The sequence below is a fragment of the Drosophila nasuta genome, chromosome 4 (assembly GCF_023558535.2).
Source record: "Drosophila nasuta strain 15112-1781.00 chromosome 4, ASM2355853v1, whole genome shotgun sequence".
NCBI classification, from domain to species: Eukaryota; Metazoa; Arthropoda; class Insecta; order Diptera; family Drosophilidae; genus Drosophila; species Drosophila nasuta.
In genome coordinates, this window is record NC_083458.1 from 279,141 (window position 1) to 306,430 (window position 27,290).

At 33.8% G+C, this 27,290-nt stretch overlaps 1 protein-coding gene and 1 long non-coding RNA gene across 6 annotated transcripts; one reads left to right on the plus strand and one right to left on the minus strand.

Moving 5' to 3' along the window:
• Positions 1 to 2,631: 2,631 nt before the first annotated feature.
• On the minus strand, positions 2,632 to 14,051 carry LOC132794841 (uncharacterized). 2 transcript variants are annotated; one of them, XR_009633337.1, is made up of 3 exons: positions 13,808 to 14,051; positions 2,781 to 2,905; positions 2,632 to 2,707 (listed from the first exon to the last, which is right to left on the minus strand). It is a non-coding gene; the product is annotated as an uncharacterized LOC132794841 (long non-coding RNA). The 2 variants fall into 2 exon arrangements; XR_009633336.1 differs by lacking the exon at positions 13,808 to 14,051 and adding an exon at positions 2,983 to 3,073.
• On the plus strand, positions 4,162 to 27,263 carry LOC132794840 (metabotropic glutamate receptor). 4 transcript variants are annotated; one of them, XM_060805074.1, is made up of 9 exons: positions 4,162 to 4,395; positions 15,208 to 16,508; positions 20,476 to 20,732; positions 20,807 to 20,913; positions 21,627 to 21,752; positions 21,825 to 22,344; positions 22,419 to 22,714; positions 23,387 to 23,820; positions 26,994 to 27,263. In XM_060805074.1, exons 2-8 carry the CDS (start codon positions 15,325 to 15,327, stop codon positions 23,774 to 23,776), a joined length of 2,880 nt encoding a protein of 959 aa, XP_060661057.1. In that variant the 5' UTR covers positions 4,162 to 4,395; positions 15,208 to 15,324; the 3' UTR covers positions 23,777 to 23,820; positions 26,994 to 27,263. The 4 variants fall into 4 exon arrangements, with proteins under 4 accessions (XP_060661057.1, XP_060661056.1, XP_060661058.1 ...); XM_060805075.1 differs by lacking the exon at positions 26,994 to 27,263 and adding an exon at positions 23,103 to 23,165 and having other exon boundaries at positions 4,163 to 4,395; positions 23,387 to 23,476; XM_060805073.1 differs by having other exon boundaries at positions 23,387 to 27,263.
• Positions 27,264 to 27,290: the final 27 nt, after the last annotated feature.

Consider the following 27,290-nt stretch of genomic DNA (forward strand, 5'->3'; position numbering starts at 1 on the left):
TTCAATTTTTGTGATTATTGCGAAAATTACAAATAAATTTCAATTTGGCATGGCAACGCTTAACATCTGCGAAGCTAGTAAAAAGTTAGCGTCGAATTTTTTGTTTTGCAGATTTTTCAACATTTTGACTATGTACATAATTGGTCAATACTTTAAAAAATAGATAATTAACATATGTATCATTTCCCAATATATACTACATAGCAAATTATCATAGTTTCCGAGAAAATTCAAAATAACATCTACATTTTTCGATTATACGCTGCTAGACTTTTGTCTGAGAAGGCGCGCATTGTTATAATATAAACATAAAAATTCGAATGCTTTTGCAATTTGTTTTATTCAAATCGTGATTTTCCTTTTCGAGAAAATCGCATTTTAGTAGAATAGTACATGAATTTTTTGAATTTTTGCGCAATACCTAAAGTAGTCAAAGCGTTGCCAAATTTAAAAATGGCGATCATGTACATACCTATTTATCATATTTATTACCCATATATATCCCCAACTTATTGGCCATGTCGCGCTATTTCATTCTATTCAAAATCAAATAGACAAATATTTTGCTTTTTGTTTTATTCAAATCGGTTAAGCCGTTTTCATGAAAATTCAATTCTTCTTGTGATTATTGCCAAAATAATATTACCATGGGGTGGCCCAAAAACGGCGTAACCGATTTGCCACCATGGTAAAACAAAAGCAAAATATTTATCTATTTGATTCGAATAGAATGAAATAGCGCGACATGGCCAATAAGTTGGGGATATATATGGGTAATAAATATGATAAATAGGTATGTACATGATCGCCATTTTTTAAATTTGGCAACGCTTTGACTACTTTAGGTATTGCGCAAAAATTCAAAAATGTGTACTATTCTACTAAAATGCGATTTTCGAAAAGGAAAATCACGATTTGAATAAAACAAATTGCAAAGCATTCGAATTTTTATGTTTATATTATAACAATGCGCGCCTTCTCAGACAAAAGTCTAGGAGAGCGTATAATCGAAAAATGTAGATGTTATTTTGAATTTTCTCGGAAACTATGATAATTTGCTATGTAGTATATATTGGGAAATGATACATATGTTAATTATCTATTTTTAAAGTATTGACCAATTATGTACATAGTCAAAATGTTGAAAAATCTGCAAAACAAAAATTCGACGCTAACTTTTACTAGCTTCGCAGATGTTAAGCGTTGCCATGCCAAATTGAAATTTATTTGTAATTTTCGCAATAATCACAAAAATTGAATTTTCTCGAAAACGGCTTAACCGATTTGAATAAAACAAAAAGCAAAATATTTATCTATTTGATTCGAATAGAATGAAATAGCGCGACATGGCCTATAAGTTCTGCAAATATTAAGAATAATTTGATGATAGCGTTAACATAAAGTTTTGCCGCTAACAGTGATCAAGTAAACTGCAAAATTACGATTTAAATAAGAATATTTAATTGCGTATATTTATTAATTATAACAAAGTAATATATATATAAATAGAGTATTTAAATGTAATTTTAAATTATAGTAATATTTGTTTCATTTAGTTATTTTCTGCAAGTATTTGAAGTCCCGCCAAAGTCCAAATGGTGTTATTTAACACTGACTGGTTCCACGCTGGTTCCAGTGATTTGATGCACCTGCGAAATGAACTTGTTTTTGCGGGTTAGAAAAGGTCAATTTTCTCAAAACAGAAAATTGGATTGCAACCAAAATTGCTATATATCTTCCTTATAGTTGTATCTACGAAAGTATAATGTGCGCTATGGCCGACAAGAAAGTCAAAAAAAAGTTACGGTCATTAATCGGTAGCATTGATTTTTTGTGCTCATTTTGTATGGGGCTGGAGCTGAGGTTATCGTACTTTTTCTCAAATATCTCAAAAACGAAAAGTTTTAAAATTATGAATTTTTGAGGGTATATTTATAAAACAATACTCTATAACTTGTTATAAGCCGATTTGGCCGACAACTCGTCAAAGCCGAGATATTTGCAAAAATGTTGCTACCCCAATTTTTCAATCACGATTTTAGTGCATAAATACTGCATGAAATTTGACGAACATGGATTTAATAGAAAGATAATTTAATTTTCTATTGTTTTGCATTTAAACTTTTTTAATTTTAGTTTAAATATCACGTAAAAAGACGAAAATAAAAAGGTTTTTTAGCCGATATTTTTTTTATCGATATGTGACGCTAAAGTTGCGGAGCTATCTTGACGCACATGATTATTAAATAGTCGCAAATTACCGATATTACCGATAGCACGAAGAAATTAAAAATATTATTCGTTATCGAAATATTACAAAAAAATTATAAAAAATCAACTTAGTTTTCATGTTTGCATTTTAAATTTAAAACGATTCCTAATACATGCATATATGTTAAATAAGTTTCGACTGTATTTTGCTGTCTTTATGAACCACTTTAAGGCAACGACAAAAATTATGAATGTTCTGGGTTCCGATTCCAAAAAATATCAAATTTGACGGAGATTGACTAAATACAAATATTAAAAAAGAAGTAATTGTATATTTTCTTGGTTTTTATTTTGATTAATAATTAATTTATATATGCATGTATATTTTGAATTTAATTGTTACTATTAATTATTTAATGTGTGCCATCCACATTGCCTAATATTCTGAATGTGCTGGGTTCCGATTCCAAAAAAGATCAAATTTGACGGAGATTGACTAAATACAAAAATTAAAAAAGAAGTAATTGTAGATTTTCTTGGTTTTTATTTTCGATTAATAATTAATTTACATATGCATGTATATTTTGAATTTAATTGTTACTATTAATTTTTTAATGTGTGCCATCCACATTGCCTAATATTCTGAATGTGCTGGGTTCCGATTCCAAAAAAGATCAAATTTGACGGAGATTGACTAAATACAAAAATTAAAAAAGAAGTAATTGTACATTTTCTTTGTTTTTATTTTCGATTAATAATTAATCGATCTACCGTGATCTCACTGTTCGAGCTGTTATTGGAATCGAGTCAAATCGAAGCGGATAACGAGGATTTTCTTCTTCGTCAATATACATATTTTCACCGTTCTGTCTTTGAAGATGTACTCTTAAAATACTTTTTATTATTATTATACCCGCTACCCATAGGGTAGAAGGGTATTATAACTTTGTGGCGGCAGGAAATGTATGTAATAGGTAGAAGGAAGCATTGCCGACCCTATACAGTATATATATTCTTGATCAGCGTCAACAGCCGAGACGATATAGCCAAGTCCGTCTGTCCGTATCAACACCTAGATCTCAGAGACTATAAGAGATAAAGCTAATTTTTATTCGAAAGCATTTGTTATGTTAGCACTCAGATCAAGTTTGTTTCAAATTTTAGCCACCCCCAATTCCGCCCCCGCAAATCAAAAAATCTAATAACAAGCGTAATTTCAAAGCTAGAGTTGCGAATTTTGGTATATTACTATAGTAGTTATGATTCCTGAAAATTTGGTTGCGATCAGATAAAAATTGTGGAAGTTATTAAAGAAATACTTTTGTATGGGCAAAAACGCCTACTTACTAGGGGTCTTAGTTGCTTTGGCTGACAATCTGGTATATTGTGCCGTCTATGGTATATATTAAATGCGGCACTAAATCGATCTACCAAATATACAATTTGGTATATTTTTAATATTGTTGCAATATATTCGGTATATTTTGAGAAAAATACCGCAAAATATATTTCTTTTATTCAAAATATGTAGCAGGTATCTCACAGTCAAGTACACTCGACTGTAGCTTTCTTACTTTTTTTTAAAGTAAATATTCTGATTATTATTTTTATTCTTAGTTAAATCGTATGCATAAGGCGTTTGCTGTTAAACGAGGAGCAACAAGAGCCATAGAGTACAAAATAAAAGCTTTTTGGGAATGGAGCTTTAGCCATCATCTCTTTACTTTTGCTCTTTACTGTTGTAGGGTTTTTTTTAAGAGTGGCCTATGCTGCAAATTTGACCTACGAGTGTGTATTTGCTGCTGCTACTTTGAATGCTGCGACGTTTCTCTTTAAGGTCCATTGCGGCTGCTGCAGTAGTGCTTGCGCTCCTGAAAAAGGCCATCCAGGGAGAGATGGACAGTTAGATGGATTCTGTTGTTGTTTCTGTTTCTGCTGTGTTGTTGTTCTTTTTCATGATGGCAACCTCTCTAATGTTTGGCTCCTCCGCTTGTTGTTGTATTACTCCGATGGTTTTAGCTTCTGCTGCTTGTACAAGAACTGCTTGGGCTTATCATGAGGAAATCAGTTTATCTACGGTTAATGGTATGCACAGATGTGTGTGCACTTATAACTGAAATTTATATTGAGCAAGAACTTTGTTAATAAATGTAGAAAATATTATACTAAACAATTACAATTGCGGTAAGTACATCCAGTGGTAACTCACACATAACTATGTATATATATATTTATATATATATTTGTAAGTGTAACAACTGTAAATTATAAAATTACGCGCTGGTGCCCTTTAAGGGGACCTGGATGTATGTGTGTGTACTTGGAAGACATATCAGTGTTTGTCTTAACACCCACACATTTACAGAAACCAGCATAGGTGAAGAATCCTGTAACATAGGACACCCTATAATGCATATGCGCACATATGAATCGTTTAATACATAAGTATGTACATACATATGTACGCATGTCATTACATATATACAAGTGTACATAATTAAGATATTTATTTCTCTATGTATGTACTATGTATTCAGGGCTATTATTTCAGCATTATATACTATTATAATAGTTTATTTAGGTAAATATGTATGTATGTGTAAGTATCTCTGTATAGATGAGTGTAGCGAGAATTGAACAAGTCTTTTGTATTAGTTGCAAATATGTACATAAGTATGTATGTATATACATACATAAATGTATTGATGTATTAAAAATATTTTATTTGTGTATTTCTAGTGCATATAGAATATATGTATGTATGCATGTAACTACAAATATATTTACATATGTACATATGTATTAAAACATAGTTGCTTTGGTCGACAATCTGGTACATATTGTATTGTAGAGAACACATACTTTAAACGGAATAGTCTACATATCTACATATGGGTAATTCTCTGAGGGATGTCGCGTGCGACCAGCTTTTCAGTTACAAAAAAAACATATTCTGAAACAATTTTAAAAATAAGTAAAGGTTATTTTTATAGCTCTAGATTAGTGCTTTAATTAGAGCTAAGAATGGTTTTGGAATTTTTATTGTTTTGTTTTCTGTTCTGATAATTGCAAAAATTAACAAATTTGTACGCAAAACCAAAAAATGAACGAATATATATATTTTATCGTAAAACAGAATAAGTTACTAAAATCAATCTTAGCTCTAAAAATAGTGCTAATCCAAAGCTTTAAGAAAAACCTTCACTTAATTTTGAAATTGTTTTAGTTTATGTTCTTTTTTGTCACTGTAAAACTGTTCGCACGCGACATTTGCCAGAGAATTACCCATATGTTTAAAGCCTTTGGATTAATTTAGTATTTTGTCGTTATATTAATTTTGTTTATGTTAGGTAGCGGGTCTCGTACACGGACCCGCCAGAACACGGCTATAACGTAAGATTTTTTGTGTAAGGTTATTTTTCAACTGTATAATGATTTTTTAGCGCATCTTCATAGCATTTTATTGCCGAGCATGATCAGAAATTGAGCCCGAAACTTTAATTACAACAAATAACAGTTGTCTTTATGTCTGTACAGAATTCAAAGAAACACAAATCGAATTTTGCTCATCTCGAGATTTGACACTATAAGATAATGCTGTAAAAGCTAGATTCTGAGAAAAAATAGGATAATAAGTAAAAAAGCTACAGTCGAGTTTGCTCGTGCGATATTCGCAACTCTAGCTTCAAAATTACGGTTGTCATTCGAGTTATGTCAATTTGCGATAGTGAAAGTGGACTTGAAAAAATGTGAAACAATATTGATCTGCGATGCTGTTGAAAAAAAATGATATTTCTATATCTTAGGCGTTTATACACACGGACCAAATTTTTCTGCCAAATTTAGTTGCCAAAAACGGTCTCTAAAATTTGTGGAACTTCCAAAACAATGGCTTTTCCGTGCGTCAAAAATTGTGCTTTATTCTTTTCACGAGAAAATGCCTACACACGTTTTCTTTCATTGTTTTTATTGTATAATATTTTATTATGTTTTTGCATGAAATTCCTTTGCCAAAGTCTGCGAAAAATTTGTGGAACAGCCAATTGCACACTCACAAACATATCAGTATCGAAGTATCGATACCCTTTATTTTGTGCTGGGAACTGCTGAACGAAATATCGAGTGTGCTCGACTGTAACATACCATTTTTAATAAAACAATATTATTTACATATACCGTAACAATTTATAAAATACTATACCTTCGAGTTAAAAATATTCCAGATTGTCAGCCAAAGCAACTAAGACCCGATTGCAGTTGGCATTTCTTTGTCACATAAGAGTATTTCTTAAATAACCTCTACAATTTGTATATGATCGCAAGAAAAAATTTCAAGAAACATGTGTAATATATATAAAAAAAATCTGTTGCTTACAAATGACGCATGCTTTTCAATTTTTTTTCGAGTTAATGTGCGTGCAAACAAGTGCTGTTAATAAAAATGATATCTCTATATTTTATAGTCTCTGAGATCTGGGTGTTCATGCGGACAAATGGTCAGCTGTATCGACTCCGCTGTTAACGCTGATCAAGAATATTTATAAATATATCAGAAATGATGCCTCTTACATACATTTCTTTCTACCCTATGAATAGTGGGTATACAATCTTATGAATAACTTTTTTCTATCATCAAGTAAATTTTTTTATTTACTTGTAGTGAATTGTTGTCTTATTAATATCATTAATACCGATGGTTAATTCGAATTTTTACATCTAAGGCCCTGTTCCCAGATGCGCGAAATCGTGTTTTTCCGCGCAACTCCATAAAAAAAAAAACGGCATTGCAAATTTGTTGCGACGTCATTTCGTCCCGCGTATCCCAACACAAGAAAATTGTACAGCGTATCGATACTCCGGTACTGAAATGTATGTGGATGTCTAATCAACTGTTCCACATGCGAAAAAATAGACAACTCATTATTCCGCAACCATATTAGGAAAATAGAGAAAAGCATTAAGATCGATAATTAAAAAAAAAAAAAAAATTAAAATAATATTTCTGACGCATTTTCTCATGAAGAGAAACAGCATTAATTAATATTTCGAGTCGCAAGACTTAATATGACATTTAAAATCAAAAAAATATTGTAGCCAAGTTGCAATAATATATGCCATACAAATAGGCAATGAATGTGATTTCATCTGTTTTTTATATTATGCATTTATTTAAAAGGCAAATGTTTGAGTGGTGTGGCCATAAATTTCTGTTTTTAACCATTTCCGTGTTAAATTTAGAGTCATAAAGGTTACCGAAAACAGCGCTTAAAACTAAAATGAAACCTTTAAAATGTTCACATTAGGTTATTCAGAATAGCAAGTCCATTCTTTATTTTTATCGCTCAGTTCATAATTAGGGCGCTTCTAATTGTAAAACGTTAAAATATACTGTATAAATTTACCACTCCGCCGTGGTTCCAGTTACTCAATGCACGTGCGAAATTAACTTGTTTTGGCGGGTTTACAAAAGGTCCATTTTCTTAAAAAACCGCTCTAAGGAATTCAACCAAAATTGCTACATATCTTGCGTGCATAATGCTACGGCCCACAATAAAGCCAAACAAAGTTATGGTTATTAATCGGCAACATTGATTTTTTGGTGATTGATCTCCAAACCAACGAGACGATCGAAGCCACCTTGGTGGAACCCAGATCTCTCATCGCTTCGTGGCGAACTCTCTAGCATGTTCCAAAGAGTACAAGTCTCTCCTGAAGTCCTACAAGACGAGGAGAGGCTTCTGCTCAATCCTAGGCAACATTAAAGACACCTCCAGACTGAGGAAGCTGTTGTCCAAGCAGGCTTCCAGTCCCAGTCTGCTTAAGTCGGGCGATGGAATGTGGACGGAGAGCGAATAATGACTGGCAGCTCTTTCCTAGTCTCCCAGTTATGAGACCTCCTGCCGGTCTAAGCAATACAAACAAAATTACTTGGGCTATCGACTCCTTTGCAAAGGTAAGGTCGCCCGGTCTCGATTGACTTTCACCAGCGATGCTGCAAGCCAGCAAATCTGAGATTGTTCCATGGTTATCGGAGATTTACACGGCGTGCCTCGCATGGTGTCATATCCCCACTTTTTGGAGGACCTCTAAAGTCATCTTCCTGCCTAAGGCAAGCAAATGCAGTCACGTGGTCCAAAATGGCTTTCGGCCACTCAGCCTAACCTCTTTTCTGCTTAAAACTGGAGAAGCTACTTGATATGCACATCCGGAGCAATTCATTGCATCTGATGGCCCCAAACCAGCTTGCTTACACAAAGGGCAAGCTGGGAAATGCACAACCACCCTCAGTTTCGTAATGGAACTTACTTTGCGGGAAATTAATGCATGGGCTGTAGCAGCCGGGCTCCCCCCAAAAATAGGCTGCACTATGCTAAAGCCGAGCCTAGCAGTAAAATACCTAGGTGTGGTCCTGGATAGCAAACTGACATGGAAGCTCAACGTGTTAGAAATGATGAAGAAGGCCACCGGAGTACATGGCGAAAAAGATGCTTAGCTGCACTTGGGGCCTCTCTTCTCATCTCTGTTGTTCGCCCTATCCTCACCTATTTTATTCTAGTGTGGTGGCAGGCCACGGGAAAAAAGGACGTACCGCTAAGTCTATACGCGCAATTCAAAGTCGCAAAATTGGCCCTTAGGATTGCTGCAACAGGTAATCTGGGTCTATTAGGCTATGGCTACAGCGCCATTCGTAGGGAGACTAGTACAGACTTTTCAAACACCTCTTATAAACTCCCTGACCATTGCAGCTACTTCCAGTCGGAAGTCTTTGCAATTGGCAAGGCTGCAGAAGTGGCTCAAGGTTTTTACATCACAATCACAATTCGAATAATATCTTTGTTGACAGCCAGGTTGCAATAAGATCAATGCACTCTGATGTGGTCAAGTCCAAAGTTGTCCTGGATAGCAGAAGAGCAATAGAGTCGCTGAACGCATTTGCGGTCGTGCGTATCACCAGGGCATTGATGGCAACGAGATCGCGGACACCCGCCAAAGAGGTGGTTGGGCTCGATGTCGGTAAGATGTGCAATGTTCCGATATCCTTGCGAGCACTGGGCAGAGAAATTGAAGTGCGTTCTAGACTTCAGTGGGACGCGGGCTGGCGCAATACCAAATCCTGCAAAACTGCAAGGCTGATGTGTGCTTTAATAAATAATAAACAATAACAGCGTTTTCCCGACTCCGGCTAAAATACCTCAATTCGCCGTGCCACAACGATCTTCGTGGCGTTTCACGGCTATCATCTAGGATGCTGCTGGTTTTTGCCAAAAATGCATCCATACTATGCGACTTCTGAGACGAAGATACGCTCCACCGGTACAGCTACGGACCTCCACTGGTCTATGCTTTGCCCCGAATAGGGGCAGCCGGTCCTACCCAAGTTCACGTTCATTCTATTTTTTCGCTCGCTCTCGCAGTCGCAGTCAGACGTGTTTTTTTTCTTCATTCTTAAACTTTGTGATTTACATACAATTTCATCTCTATATTACTTGTGCTAAACTACTTGTGTTTAATTAGTGATTGTTAAATCGCTGTGTGTTTTTATGTAGTAATTATACTACACCCTGTGCTTACTCACTGTGTTTTGTGCTGTTTGTAAGTACAGATCATATTAGCTTGCAATTATTTTACCTATTTTTGATTATATTATTTATTTTTATTTTTTTTTGATTGGTTTAATAATCTTTGTTTTATAAATTTGTTAGTCTGCTATAACAAGAAGGTCGTGTGCCGGTTGGTGCCAAAATGGGTTTTGTTTGTTGCTGGTTATGCGACAACGTGAGCTGGCTTTAACGGCAGTATTGTGGATTTAATTTCAGCCAAGTCAGGATTGATATGGACTTGTGAACACTGTAGGGACTCTGAACGCGATATTGCTGGGTTTATACGGCAGACGCGAACTGGTTTTAAAGATGTATTGGCGGGCTTTAAAAAACTCTCCGATAGCTTCTCACTTTGGATTCTCGGTTTAAGAATATGAAGCTCTTGACCGAGTCTCCGAAGCGTTTAAAGGTCAATACGCGTCTGTCGATTGCCCCAATTGAGCTTTCTGTACCAGGTTTATCCGTACCACCTGCTGGCGAATTAATGTCATTTAGTTCTCCGTCCCCTCAACCCTCGGTAGCTCTGGAAGTTCCACACCATGACATTACGTCATTAAGCATGGAATCTCCTGCTACTACTACTTCGATTTTGGTCTCGGCTGAGATGGAGACGGTTGAAGAAATTCCACCACCACAATTCTCAGTCGATATCATCAGTGCTGTAACGATTGAAGAATCGCCTCCAGCTCCTGCATTAACTGTCCGCAACACGTTAGTTGCGGTGCCACCGCTTAAGCAGATTTTTATCCCAAGGCTTGCCCCTGAAACGACATCTGATGAGGTTCGGGCTTATATTAAGTCCAAATCATTCATCTTTTAAAATAAGTGTTCCCGCTGAACAATTTAGTATGATGTGCAGTAAAGAGATTTGGCCGGAACACCTATTAGTCAAAGAATTTGTTGCTAAAGAGAAAAATCGATTTCTCTTCCAAATAGTAGCAAGAATTCTACTTCAAAGCCTTCTTCAATGTCTGTCAGTTCTAAAAACTAACATCCTCTTTACTTCTTGGCTATCAGAATGTAAGAGGCATTTGAAGTAAACTTACTGACCTGAAATTAAATAGTATATATTTCCCTTTCAATGTCATTACCTTTACTGAAACATGGTTAAAGAATGACATTCTGATACGGAAATTTTTTCTAGTAGATTTTCCTTATAGAGACGTGATCGCAAGGTTCGTCGTGGTGGTGGGGTTTTAATTGCAGTAGATGCTCATTTTGCTTCAGAATTGATTGATCACACTTCTGATATTGAGCTAGTGGCTGTAAAATTATCATTTGGTAGTTTTAACATTTTTATTTCTTGCTCGTATATCCCCATGCTTCAGATGATGCTTTGTATTTAGCTCATTTTTCTATAATTAATAACATTTCTAACATGCTTTCTGATCGTGATCACTTTATAGCCCTTGGTGATTTCAATATTGCTGGTATATCATGGCAATCGGCCAAGAATTTTAATTGACTTTGCCCCTCTATATCCCATGTTTTTATTGATAGTCTTTTCGGAGTATCATTGTGTCAGATTAATGGAATTCTAAATTGTTTAAACAAGTCATTAGACCTTAGTTTTGTTTTAGACCCAGATTCCTGTTCTCTATCGAGAACATCTCCTATATCTTCGCCCGAAGACCCTTACCATCCCACTTTAGAAGTCACGTATGAGCTCCCAAATATTGCGTCTGAGTCTAGTGAACGTTGTGGTGAGCGTTCTCGTCGTTTTCGGAAAACCGATTTTGAGAAATTTGCCCTGCTTATATCTCAAACTGACTGGTCGAAACTTTCTTTGCCTACGTACTTTGATATTGCGGTTGAATTTTTTATTCTACTTTGAAATCGCTTTTTGATGCTTGTGCTCCATCAAGAATTCCACATTTGTGGGTTATCAGAAATGGTTTACTAAGAAATTATCGAATTTGAAAAATCGTAAGTCGAGACTTTACAAAAAATTCAAGGAAAATGGTTCTTCTCTTCTCTGATTTCTTCTTCTGATTTTTTCCGCTATTGTGTTGCTCAAGCTGCTTTTCGCACTCATAACAATGAGTGTTATAATAATTATTTGAGTAGGTGCAGAATAAGATTTCAGCGTGATCCTAAACGATTTTACGACTTTGTTAACTCGAAGCGTAGATCCGCGTCATCGCCATCATTTATGTCTTTGGAGAATATGACAGTATCTAATGGTCCTGGTATTGCCGATTTATTAGCCGTCTTTTTTTCAAACAACTTATTCTGTTCCTAGTTTTCAAAACTCCTTTTCTTATCCTTATCAGTTAAATTCATCTAATTGTATTTTTGGTCCTTTAATTTCTAAAAGCTCTATTTTAACGGAACTATAGGCTATAAAACAATTTTTTCGGCAGGTCCGTATGGAGTGCCTAGTTGTGCTGAGGTATTGTGCTAGTAGTATCTGTAAGCAGCTTTTTTAAATTGTTTTAATTGTCCGTAAACTCATGCTCTTTTTCATAAATCTGGAAAAATCATACATTCTATCTATTCTAAAAAAAGAGAACAAATCTAAAGTTCAAATTATCGCGGTATATCTAAATTGTCTGCGATTCCGAAAGCATTTGAAAAAAATCATAACTTCTCAACTGCAACATCTATGAAAATCTATAATTTAACCTTAGCAACATGGGTTTGTGAAATCTAGGTCCACTTCTACTAACTTTTTGGAGTTCTCTTCTATTGTAATTAAAGGATTCGAGAATAAAATGCAAACAGATGCCATTTACACCGATTTTAGTAAGGCTTTTGACTCAGTAAGTCATCACCTCTTAAACTTAATCTTTTAGGGTTCCCTCATAGCCTAATTGAGTGGATCTCCTTATACCTTTACAACAGAATTCAGAATGTTTATTATATCGGATTTGTAGCTAAATGTGTCCAAGTTACTTCTGGTGTGCCCCAGGGTAGCCATTTGGGTCCTCTATTGTTCACTTTGTTTATAAATGATCTTCCTTCTGTTATTGAGCATTCCCGTGTACTTATGTACGCTGATGACGTAAAGCTTTGCCTGACATTTAATGATAGTCTTGCAATGTCACTGTTGCAATGTGACCTTAATCGTCTAGAATCTTGGTGGAGAGTAAATATGTTATATCTCAATAGCAATCAATGTAAGTTTATGACCTTCTATAGGGGTTCTTCCCAGGTAAATAACTATGTTTTATATAACACTCCTCTTGAGCGAATTGAAGTTGTGAATGACTTGGGGGTTCTGCCTGATGCTAAACTAAAATTTGATAACCATATTTTGTCTGCTGTAAATAGGGCCATGGGTGTTCGGGATTTATAAAACGCTGGTCGAAAGAGTTCAACGATCCCTTCATTACCAAAACTTTGTATGTCTCACTGGTTCGCCCTATCCTTGAGTATGTATCTCTTGTGTGAAATTCCCAGTATAGGGTTTATCAAGATAGGATTGAGTCGGTGCAGAAGCAATTCTTGTTATTTACTCTTCGTAGTTTAAATTGGAATCCTAATATTAGATTACCACCCTCTCGCAGTAGACTTTTATTACTAAACCTTCCTTCTCTTTGTGACCGTAGAACTATGCAAGGTGCTGTTTTCATACAGAGACTAATTAATGGTGAAATAGACACTTTGGAGCAGTTAAGTCAAATTAGTTTTGCAGTTTCGGTCAGGATCACTAGGAATTTTCTTCCTCTTCTCATTTCTCGTAGAACTGTGTGAATTATAATAATATTAATAACGTAGTTTGCTCTAGTAAATCTATTCCTCTGCTCAAAACCTTATTATTAGCAGATTTATCGAGTATTTAATTGTTTTTCATCTTCTTATACATATATCCTAACATATTTTAAGTTAACTTAATTAGCTGTCCAGCGTCTGTTAATATTTATTCGCGGTTTTGGATTAATGCATGCTGTTCACAAATTTATTTTGTACTGCCGTTAGTACGTCAACGTTCAAAGAAGTATGGTTATGGAATAAAATTGACTACATTGATTTAATTTATTTAGAATGCTCACAATCGGTATAATGATTCCATGAAAAGTATGTAACACACAGAAGGAGGCATCTCCGAGCCTTTGTTTCAAATGTTTTCCACGCACACTCCCATCCGGAAAATCGACAACAATCGAATAACAAGCGTGATTTTAGAATTTTAAAGACGAACTATAGATTTTACGATTCTCAAAAATTTGTTTGCGATCAGACAAAAACTATATAATTTATTTAAGAAATACCTTTGTAAGCCAAAGCGCCTACTTACTAAAGGTCTTAGTTGTTTTGCCTGACATTCCGGTATATTTTATATAGTATATTTTGAATGCAGTATTTTGTCAATATACCAAATTAGCATATCTGGAATACATTTAATATTTTTGTGGTATATTAATTTGATATATTTTCTTTTCTGCTTTCATTGAACTATAGCTTTCTTACTTATTTTTTATACTTCCATATTTTTACCTTATAGATTTATTCGACTTCAAATAAAATTAATAAAATAAATATTAATAAATGAAATATGTATTTATTGATACACATTTCTTTGTGAATTTTTCCCCATTTGTTCGTAGGCAAGAGATGAAAATAGAAACATTATTGCAACCATTTGCTTTATGGTGGTGCATATAATATTTATAGGTATATAATTATACAAGACTATTTTATACTTTTGTTTATTTGATCCAATGCACAATATCGTCTATCTCGCGTCTTTGCAGATTTCTCTGCCGGGCCTCTAACCAGACACACACAGCATAAATATTCATGTGCCGAAGGCATGCTTTTTTTGGCACATCGTATAACTTCTGATCTTATTAATTATTATTGTTTAAAGAAGTAAATATAAACACAAATCCAATATTAATATAAATATGTATTGGTGCCGACCACTACTTAAAATGTCAAATTAAGTAGTTAATGACTTGAGCAAGGACTGATGTCAGACTGCGCGAGAAGCGAGCAACATTGCTTTGTACGCTCTGATCAAGTTGTAATAATATACCATTCTTTTTTATTATTATTATATACTACTTTGCCTAAAAGATGGCAATAGTTGGCAATAGCGTAAGGTAAAAAGAATATTGAATGACCATATTGTGAGCATTCTAAATAAATTAAATCAATGTAGTCAATTTTGTTCCATAACCATACAACATTTCCCCAACACCATAATCTCATTCTGGTCATATTTGCGGTTAATTTTCTAAAAAAAATCAAAATCTCCAAAAAATTTTCATATACATACATCGTTGTTCATAGTTATGTTCAAGTTTAGAAAGAATGGAATATACCATAAATATGTAATATAATGTTTTACATGGGTGTCTTAATATGTTTTGATTTGTGCTTAGTAATTCATATAAAATAAAATATTTAATTTATTATTTTGAAAAATATTTCAACTTGTCTCTTATAGATGATAAATGTTTCTGAAATTTGCAAATAAAAAAACATAAATTATGAATAATTGTATGAATTATGGTGGATTAATTGATTAACTAATAAAACCATCATAAGCGGAGAAGCGACTAAAATGAAATCTTATGGAAAAGTAATTTTAGTTTTATTGCTGATATGGAGGACAGATGTGGTAATTGGCGGAAAGTCCCAACCACAGGATACAGTATCAGTATCGCTACCAGGCGATATAATTCTGGGTGGTTTGTTTCCCGTGCATGAGAAAGGCGAGGGTGCATCGCCATGCGGGCCCAAGGTCTACAATAGAGGAGTGCAACGACTGGAGGCTATGCTCTACGCCATTGACCGAGTTAATAATGATTCAAATTTGCTCCCTGGTATCACGATAGGCGTACATATTTTAGACACATGTTCGCGCGACACTTATGCTTTAAATCAATCTCTACAGTTCGTGCGCGCATCGCTTAACAACTTGGATACCTCAATTTTTGAATGCTCCGATGCTTCCAGTCCATTGTTGAAGAAAAACGCTTCTTCCGGACCAGTGTTTGGAGTCATCGGAGGCTCTTACAGTTCTGTGTCTCTGCAAGTGGCAAATCTTTTTCGACTCTTCCACATACCACAAATATCACCAGCTTCCACAGCCAAAACACTTTCCGACAAATCACGATTCGATCTGTTTGCCAGAACGGTGCCGCCAGATACATTTCAGTCCGTCGCGTTGGTCGATATTATAAAGAACTTTAACTGGTCTTATGTATCCACAATTCACTCGGAAGGCTCTTATGGCGAATATGGTATTGAAGCGTTCCATAAGGAAGCAAGCGAACGACATGTGTGCATTGCTGCTGCTGAGAAAGTACCCAGTGCAGCAGATGATAAGGTCTTTGATGCAATTATTAGCAAACTACTAAAAAAACCAAGTGCTAGAGGTGTTGTTCTTTTCACTCGTGCTGAGGACGCTCGACGCATTCTACAAGCGGCGAAACGCGCAAATTTAACGCATCCGCTGCATTGGATAGCAAGTGACGGGTGGGGCAAACAGCAAAAGCTCCTTGAAGGATTGGAGGACATAGCGGAGGGTGCAATAACGGTTGAGTTGCAATCGGAGATTATTGAAGATTTTGATCGTTATATGATGCAATTAACGCCACTTTCCAATCAGCGTAATCCTTGGTTCGCAGAATACTGGGAAGATACTTTTAACTGTGCTATAAAAAACAGCTCTGAAGATAATTCAACAAACCATGAACGAAAAGTTATTTGTGATGATAACTTAAGGTTATCAGAAAAAGTTGGGTGAGTATCTAAAAACAAATTGTTAAATTTCGATTAGTATTGTTCCATTTTTTCGCAATTATCGTTTGTGCCATTTTATGAGAAATATTATATTTCAATTAAACCAGACTGCAAATAAGTGTGTAATATATATATAATATAATAAATGATACGGTATTATCGTGTAAGCTTTGTAAATAAATGTACCAGAAAAATAGTGATAATGGAACCTCTTCGGCTCGAAGTGCGAAGACAGCGCGCAGCGTACGTCACACACTCGGTTCAGTCGCAGATCGCATGCGGAACGATGAGCATGAGATGAATGTATGCGGCTATGTAACATATGTATATACATTATTGCCTATATTAGTATGTGTTTGCATATGAAGTTTTGCAACGTGCAGTTGCCGCGCAAACTATCACTAGCGCACGTCAAGTTTTTTTTTTAGCCTCGACGAAAGTATCGAAAATGACAAAGCCAACTGATGAAAACACATAGGTAATGCATTGACTCTGCTGATAGTTTGATATTTAATTACTATAAACAAAATTATTTTTATATTCTTCAGATAACAATAACATTTCAGAAAATTTGAGAAAACAAAAATTAATACTGATAAAAAAATCATTTAAATATTAATATTAGAAACTTATGTTGGCTAATATATTTAATTTATGATTGTAATTATGTTTTTAATATATTTCTGTAATTGTATCATTACCCGATTTGAATGTATTTATTTTTTTAAAGTTCAAATTTTTTTTAAATAGAGTTTTAAATAAAGTTTACCCAAAATAATTACGGTTTTATTTTAATATTTAAATGTACAAATTTTCAATCATCAAAAATCAAAATTAGTTAATACTTCTGTAAGTAAGCTAAAAAAAGGAATGAAAATTTGTAAACCCCATTTTTATGAAATACAAAATATGTGTGTATTTTTGCTTGCAAACTATCAGCAAAGCCAATGCAGTCCTTATGCAGGCGCCATTTGAATGCAAACATCTAAGACACGAGCAATTGATGTCATCTTCATTTTCGAGACTTGCGTTGCGGCAAAACAAAATTGACGTGCTCTATCGCTAGTTTGCGCAGCAACTGCAAGTTACAAAACTTCACATGCATACGCATTTTAATAGATACATAGACGCATACATACAAACGTAATCACAGCGAAACGAAATACCCTCGTGCTTATCGTTCAGCATGCGATCTGCGACTGAACCGAGTGTGTGACGTACGCTGCGTTCGCAGTGCGAACTTCGCACTTTGAATTTCAAAATGAGTCGAAAGGCTCTGGGGTTCTAATTGCAGCGCTCGGCTCTTCTAGGGTCGCAATAATGCTGTTGCGAATAATACGTTTCTGCTTCAAGACGTAATGTATCTACGTTGCGTAAACGTAGAAGCCATTCAAAAGGCTTGTACCGGCATACTGGCGGTCACACCGGCCAAACGATCTAAAACATTCGTTCGACATGCTTTTGGAATCTATATACAGTGGATCGCAGCTTATTTCGTGCAGTCGCAAACTTAAAGTTTGAACCTCCACTGTTTCTAAACCATCAAAGATATTTCAAAAATTTAAATGAAGGTTGGTACAACAGAGTTTGTAGATTTGAAATTAATAAGAAAAATGTTTTTAATTACAAAAGTAAAAGAATGAGATAAAAAAAAAAAATAAATTTTGGGCATTTTTTATGCCGCAGCTTATTTCGTGCAGACATTTTATATAGACGAAATTCTAACTTTTTTGACTAGAATATTAGATTTTAACGCCAGATTTGGTATTTTTGGTAGTTAAACTAAAAGATTTAATGAGTATTTTGACTTTGAGACATTGAAATACGAAAATTTTGGGGAATTACAAACATGGCACCTCGAACAACTATTAAACAACGAGAATCAGTCCTCAAATATTTTAAAGATGGGAACAGCCAGCGTGCTATTGCGGAGAAGGTTTCACTAAGCTTTAGCACTGTACAATATATAATTTATCGCTTTATTCGTGAAAATCGGGTAGAAAATAAAGGTCAAAATGTACCAAATAAAATTTTTTGCGAACAAGAGGAGCGTCGCATAGTAAGAAAAGTTAAACAAAATCTGAAGCTATCGCCTCCAAAATTGGCTGTGGAGATAGAGGATGAAATGGACAAGAAATGTAACCCGGATACAGCGCGCCGGGTCCTGCACGAACACAATTTTAATGGTCGAGTAGTTCGAAAAAAAATAATTTATTAACAAGAAAAATCGGGTCTACCGCTTACATCTAGCTCGGGAACATATCCGCCATCCGTATGTAATATTATATATAAATGAAAGTCTATAATGTTTGACCACTTATAAATCAAGAACGGCAGAACAGATTTGAGTGAAAATTGGTACGGAGGTAGCTTAAAGCCAGGAGACTGCTATAGGATACTTTTTATCCCGTTCGACATCGCGAATTTTACTCCACCGACATAGCTGCATTTATAGTAATGAATAACAGTAAGTAGGCTGTGAGCGTAACGTATCATACACGATATTATGTATTTATACATTTTTCATTTATTTTACAGTCAGCAATGCCGCGAGCAAGACGATCGAAAAAAATAAAATAAAAATAAATAAATAAAATAAAAAATTAATGGTTGAGTGAGCGAGCAATTTTAGCGGAAAAAATTGCGAAATCGGTACAATTTAAAAAATCGGAAAAATTTTGGCAAATGAAAAAAATTGAAAAATCGGCAAAAATTCCGGAAATCGAAAAAGATTGAAAATCATAAAAATTTTAAAATCGGTAAAATTTTGGAAATAGAAAACAATTTTAAAGTCGGCAAATTTTTTAAAATTGAAAAAATTGTAAAAACCGCCAAATTTTTGGAAATTGAAAAAATATAAAAATCGGCATTAATAATGAATGAAATAATATAGGTTTACTAATTGGCCCTTTTTTACTGAATAATGGAAATTATTTAAATAAAAGTGCATGGCAATTTCTATTTTATAAATGTTTATTTAAACAATTTTTTCCCCCAAACCCTTATTTCCAAGACCCACGAATCTAGGTTCAATTTCATGCATATTATTTATTTATTTTTATACCCGCTACCCATAGGATAGAAGCGTATTATAACTTTGTGCCGGCAGGAAATGTATGTAACAGGTAGAAGGAGGCATCTCCGACCCTATAAAGTATATATATTCTTGATCAGCGTCAACAGCCGAGACGATCTAGCCATGTCCGTCTGTCCGTCTGTCCGTCCGTACGAAACACTGGATCTCGGAGACTATAAGAGATAGCTATAATTTTTATTATTTATTATGTTTGACGCAGATCAAGTTTGTTTCAAATATTTGCCACGCCCACTTCCGACCTCAAATCCTGAAAATTTGGATGCGATCAGATAAAAATTGTGGAAGTTATTAAAGAAATACTTTTGTATGGGCAAAAACGCCTACTTACTAGGGGTCTTAGTTGCTTTGGCTGACAATCTGGTATATTGTGCCGTCTATGGTATATTTTGAATGGTGTACTATATCGATATACCAAAAATACCATTTGGTATACTTTTAGTATTTTCTGTATATTTTGAAAATAATACCGCAATTCTTTGCCTTTATTAAAAATGGGTAGCGGGTATCTCACAGTCGAGCACACTCGACTGTAACTTTCTTACTTGTTTTTTTCTTGTATTTTTGTTATCGGAAGTTAGCATAGAACAAATTTAAAAGAAACTTGATATAAAATGTAGGTGTTCGTACGGAAAGACAGAAAGACGTGCGGATATACATCGTCTCGACTGTTGGCGGTGTAACACACACTCCATGTTAACAAAATATAATATACGATAATTTAGCGAGAATGTGTCTATATTTTTCGGTACGTTCAAGGATGATTCAGTGGATATAACACATATGCCGTGTTAGCAAAATATCATATATTTTTTAGCGATTAGGTATATAGAAAATAAAAATATATGTTTTTTTGTATGTGTTTTGCTTTAGATATGAACAAGAATCAAAAACACAGTTCGTTGTTGATGCCGTCTACGCCTTTGCCCATGCGCTTCATCACTTACACACTGATCTGTGCACGCAGAATAATGAAAATGAAGGAGGTCAACAAAGTCATCATGCACATAGCGAGTCCGTATGGTATCGCAAGCCAGTAGTCGACATCCATTCACAGGCGTGTCCTGATATGGCCAGCTATGATGGCAAAGACTTTTACAATAATTACTTGTTAAACGTCTCATTTGTTGGTACTGTTTCGCTCTCTATTATACAAGCACCACATATTTAATCAAACCTTGAAAATATTTCTTAAATGCTGCAGATCTGGCTGGCAGTGAAGTAAAATTTGATCGTCAAGGAGATGGCTTGGCTAGGTATGATATATTAAATTATCAACGACTGGATAATTCTACTGGGTATCAATACAAGGTAAACAGTATTAACTTATTAAAACGTCACAAATTGTGAGATGAACATAAACCTATTCTTTTTATTATTAATATGCAGTTATGTATATGTAAATATGTTTATTATGTTAAGACGTACTGAATCGCTGTAGATTTTTTTCCATTGATAAATACTTAAAACATTAAAAACAAATAAGTCGTAATGAATTTGGTTTGCCTTCGAAAAGCCTCTATTTTAATGTGAAAATTGCACACAGCAGACTTGAGCATTAGGTAATAAAAGTTGAGTTTCTTTATAATAATTGTAAAAGTAAATTATAAATAGTTAGATCAGTAATATCAATGATCCTATTTTATTGCTTATGATCGATTTCAATCACTGTTGTTGTGTAAGACCTCATCAACTTTGTAATGGAAGGTGTACTTTGGGTTTATACACTTCTAGTGGAAGTCTCCATACTTCCTCCTTTTAGATTGTCCGAAGCTAGTGTAGGCCCTACGGAGTACCTACCTTACTTTTAGAAGCTTACAGTTTACACATCTTAGTAGTGACATATTCACATATGTAAGATTGTTAAATTTTATAACAGAACGTAATTAAGGCGTGGACAAAATAATAATAAATACTTAAATAAAAATAACACTTAAAATTAATTTCGTCGAAATATTGAGCACTTTTGACTATGCATATATGTATTAGTATATAATGTAACATGTTATGTAACATATTTGAAGGTAATTGGGAAATGGTTTAACAACCTTGAGCTGAATTTGGAGACCGTGGTCTGGAATAAGGAACAGGAAATGCCAACATCAGCATGCTCATTACCTTGTAAAGCGGGAATGATTAAAAAACAACAGGTTAGTTCGAATCGATTTATCTGTCATATCCGGAATATGTTTTAAAAATATATAATTTTTATATAATCTTAGGGGGATACATGCTGTTGGATCTGTGACAGTTGTGAGCCATACGAGTATGTTTATGATGAGTTCACTTGCCGTGATTGTGGTCCGGGTCTATGGCCCTACCCCGATAAATTATCATGCTTTGCTCTAAGCATACAGTACATGAGCTGGAATTCATTGTTTGCAATCGTTCCTATGATAGTTGCACTTATTGGTATTACGATGACTATATTCGTTATTGTGCTCTTCGCCAAAAACCACGATACACCCCTTGTGCGAGCGTCTGGCCGTGAACTAAGCTACACTCTATTGTTTGGAATTTTGGTGTGTTACTGCAATACGCTGGCTCTGATTGCAAAGCCAACAATTGGATCATGCGTATTGCAAAGATTCGGTATCGGAGTCGGGTTTTCAATTATTTACAGCGCGCTCCTTACAAAAACTAATCGCATATCGCGGATCTTTCACTCTGCATCAAAGTCGGCCCAACGACTTAAATATATCTCACCCCAATCTCAAGTTGTGATAACCTCATCATTGATCGGTATTGTCTCTAATGTTTAATTTATGTTTTTTTTATTGCTATGTTAACAATACACTTTCTTGCTGCTTAAATAGCAATACAAGTCTTAATCACTATGATATGGATGATTGTGGAACCGCCAGGAACGCGATTTTATTACCCAGATCGAACGGAAGTGATTCTTAAGTGCAACATCCAGGATATGTCCTTCCTCTTCTCGCAGTTGTACAATATGATATTAATTACGATTTGCACAGTATATGCTATTAAGACGCGAAAAATACCCGAAAATTTCAACGAATCGAAATTCATTGGCTTTACCATGTATACCACATGTATCATATGGCTAGCGTTTGTGCCAATATACTTTGGTACCGGGAACTCGTATGAAGTGAGTTCGTACAAAATTAATCAAATTTCAAATAAAAATTATGTACCCACTACCCATTAGGTAGAGTATTAAAACTAATTATTAAATCATTGAAACTAGTGACTATGGTATCCACATTAAAAGAATACAGAAAAAAATGTTTTTTTCAAGAAATGAAATGGAAATATGAGTGTTTAATTAATCCTGAGTATAGAGAATTCGGAATCATTATAGTTGATATTGATTCTGTATGAGAGTTGCCGACTTATTTTGTTTTAAATATAATATTCTCTTCACTTTTGGGTAGTGGGTATAAAATAAGAGAAGTCGAGAATAGCATGTCAACGAAAAAGAAATATATTAAATCTGAATAATTGGTATTCTTAACTTACAATTTCTAATTTTACAGGGGTTTTCCAAACATCAATTTTTGATTTACACATGTTTTATATATTTTAACATCGTATAAATGGTATGTTTATTTTTTACAAATTGTAATTTTAATATACATACTTACAAATTTTGTTGGCTTCTAATTGAAATTGCAAATTTATCATTTCGTTAAGTTAATATTATCGAAAGCAACTTTAAAATAATAAATGAATCATAAAACACTTATTTAAAATTAATTTTAAGTTTAAGTAACACGTTAAATATTTATTAACTTAATATTTGGCATTGTTCTACCTTCAGATTCAAATTACAACATTATGCATCTCAATTAGCTTAAGTGCTTCAGTGGCGTTGATCTGCCTTTATTCGCCTAAAGTATACATACTGGTCTTTCATCCGGATAAAAATGTGCGAAAATTAACAATGAATAGCACAGTATATCGACGATCTGCTACAACTGCAGGGGGTCAAGCAATGCCAACAAGTTCGGGATATAGCCGCACGCCCCTCGGAACTGGAGTTGGTATATCTGCAAGCGCTAACGCTGCTACAATAGCTGCGTCGTCAGGACGAGCTTCACAAAGTGGTAGTCAAAACAGCCCAAGTCCCGACATAACACATAAGCAAACAATTATTCAAAATAATGAGGAAGCATGGATTGATTCACAAGCAACTCCAAAATGTGAATGAAATTTCGAAAATATAAAGCACTTTTAAGCAACATAATCGAAAAAGTAAATCATACATTTTTTTCATAGCATTAAACCATCTACAACCATATATCTATTGCTCAGATTTTTTATGACAATTGTTTGAATCATTAGAAATTTTCAATCAGATACACATAATTATGCTGAGTGATAAAAGTTGGATTTATGCAGAAAAAAAAATCTTCCTTAAAGCTATGAAATTAATTCAGTCATTTTAAATGTAGGCTTATCAATTATGGTCAATATTTATATAAATATTACAAGATCGGTGACCACAAAAAATCAATTTGCTATATTTATAAGTGGAACGGTCTGCCGAAGATTTTAAAGAAATTGACTATGGAAATTTATTATTGGTCTTGCCAGGCACTACAATTTAAGGCTTTAAGATTAGTTTAATACAGCTTTTTTGGTGTACTACACAGTGACTCAGTTTCCGAAAACTTGTAGCGAATTTCACATATTCCTGTATTGGTATTTATAAAAGTACTATTAAAAATTTTAATTTTAAAATATCGTTTTCTATTTATAAGAAATATTTTTTCAATACTTCCGGTTTTAAGGGGCCAGTTCCAAAAATGTTATTAATAATTTATTAATTTTAAATTTACCAATTTTATTTTACAAATACCTTGTTAATTTGACTTAAACAATTCCACGCGTTTAACAAAATAAAGAATTAATAAATCACGTATGAAAAATTCAATATATAAATATACATATTTACATACTATGCAGTTCCGGTATTCCAATAAAATATATCCTGTTCAAAACAAGTAAGAAAGCTACAGTCGATTGTGCTTGACTGTGAGATACCCGCTACCCATTGTGAATAAAAGTAAAACCTCATTACAATATGAGTTTTTCCATGTACAAAAGTATTTCCTAAATAACTTTTACAATTTTAATCTGATCACAACCAAATTTTCAGGAATCTTAATAACTATAGTTATTATGATATGTACCAAATATCGTCTCTATCTTAACACTTGTTATTCGATTTTTGACCTTTGCGGGGGAGCAAGTAGGCGTGACAAAAACTTGAAACAAACTCGATCTACGTTCAAACATAAATGCTTTCGAAAAAGAATATAGTGTTATCTCTTATGGTCTGTGATATCCAATGTTTCATACGGACAGGCAGATGGGTATAGCTATATCATCTTGATTGATGAGGCTAATCAAGAATATAATATAATTATTTTCCAACAATTTATTGTGTTTGAACAAGAAACTTCTTATAACGACTTAAAACTACCATGTGTGTATGGCTCTATGCGTGTGATAGTGTTTTTATGCTGTGTTATCAAATTGCTACAGAATGTTTTAGGTGGAATTTAAATAGTGGCGTGATTATCGAAAATAATCGAGTAAGCGTAATTAGTTAATAAAGATAGAGCTGCGAATTTTGGTGTATACAATAATAACTATAGTATTTGTGAATCCTGGAAATTTGATTGCGATCAGATAAAAATTGTGGAAGTTATTAAAGAAATACTTTTGTATGGGCAAAAACGCCTACTTACTGGGGGTCTGAGTTGCTTTGGCCGACAATCTGGTATATTGTGCCGTCTATGGTATATTTTGAATGCGGTACTATATCGATAAAACAAATACATTTGGTAAATTTTTTGTATTTTTGTAGTATTTTCGGTATGTTTTTAAAATAATACGGCAATATTTTGCTTTTATTCAAAATGGGTAGCGGGTATCTCACTCGACTATAGCTTTCTTACTTGTTATTTTTGCATGCAGATCAAGTTTGTCTTATATTTTTGCTGTGCTCACTTTAGCCTACGCAAATCGGAATAAATCGACCAGCAATAGTAATTTTGAAAATAGTTACGATTTGGTGCATATGTACAATAACAACCACAATATTTATGATTCATGAAAATTTGTTTCCGATTGAATCAAAATTGTAAACGGAATTGAATTGAAGAAATACTTTTGTATGGCAAAAAAATGCTTTCGGGTCTTAGTAGTGACATTCCGGTATATCTTGTACTATACGGTATGGGTAGCGCGTATCTTACAGTCGACTCGACAAATTTGATGCTTACCTAACCCGAGGGTTTTGTATAAAAGAAACCACAAAAACTACAAACAAATTGAATGCCTACATAACCCTCGTGCTTTATGAATCATTTTAAACAAAAATAAATTTATTTAATTAATAATAATAAATTTTTTGGTAAAAAGGAACCCACCTTGCGCCAGCTACAATGCCGGGCAATCACTAAGCAAAGTTATTTTTAGTAAAATTCTTTATCACTCTATGTAAATTATGTTAATTAAATTTTATTTATATTTTTAATAGTTTAGGCACGCAAGTTTGAAGGAAAGGGCAATATAAAATATGCGCTGACATTATGTTATATAGGTATATAGACATCCCCAGAAGAAGGTCCGATCCCAACAATTAAATTATTGTTATTTTATTTTATTTAAATACTTTCAATGATAAAGTACTGCACATTAAAAAAAATTAATTGTAGTGGAAACATTGCAAGGCAATCTTCATCCGAATTGTTTTCTTTAGTTCCGTGTATGATATTCTTTTATCGTGTTTTCACAAATCCTTACTACAAAAGACCGAATATAATTAAAATAATGTTTAGCAAACTGAGCGAAAATATTACGTTCGTCACTTGATGTTACAAATTTCAAGAAAAACATAATAAATTTAAATGTTAATAAATTAACAATTACATTTCTTTATTATTCTAAAACGATTTTTCTTTCAATTCTTTCATATACGTATCTGTTTAAAAATTTTATTTGACTTTTTTAATCCTCATCCTGTAATTGCTCTTAAAGGTGCAAGTAAATGCAAATACAAAGAAGAGTAGTTTCGAAACTACGTAGCTGAGTGGTCAACAATAATCTAATGGTCATAAAATTATGTATCCATAAAAATATGTTTACATATAACATTATACGAAAGTGTACATTTAGATAAAAATAAAAAAATATAATTTTGTTTTTTAATTTTTGGGATATCAAAACTGCGTCAAACTGTTATGAGTATTCGAAAATTTAACGGGCATCCAATTTTAAAAATCAAAAGCTTAGATATTTGTCGAATGTTAAAAACAAGAGCCAGCAGTGCACCTTAAAATTAAACCTAAATATTTTCATATATAACTTCCGATTGTTGTTTAATTTTCAGAGATTAATTATATTATTCTTATTAGTGTTTACACAGAACTATCTCAATGGATTCCCACTTTGGAATGACATGCGTGCGACACTGTCTCGTCGAACTGTATATCTCAATATCTTGGCTGTTGACTATAATGAATACATTTAGTTTATGGGAATCCACTAGATCTTGATCTGAACTGTTGCGGGTACTCTTACAAATTTAAACATAACGTTAATAGTTCCCTCAAAAGGCTGTCAACAAATTTCAATATTACAAATTGGAAACAACTGTTCTATGTTTTTACAATAAGCGAATTTATTTTCGACTTACATAGTTGTTATTTTAT

Bases quoted from the DNA above. Each gene is read 5' to 3' on its own strand.
- LOC132794840 (XM_060805073.1), top strand. From the start codon at position 15,325: ATGAAATCTTATGGAAAAGTAATTTTAGTTTTATTGCTGATATGGAGG. The intron at 20,733-20,806 runs GTACTGTTTCGC...TAAATGCTGCAG, and splicing joins GTTAAACGTCTCATTTGTTG to ATCTGGCTGGCAGTGAAGTA. The intron at 22,345-22,418 runs GTATTGTCTCTA...CTGCTTAAATAG, and splicing joins GATAACCTCATCATTGATCG to CAATACAAGTCTTAATCACT.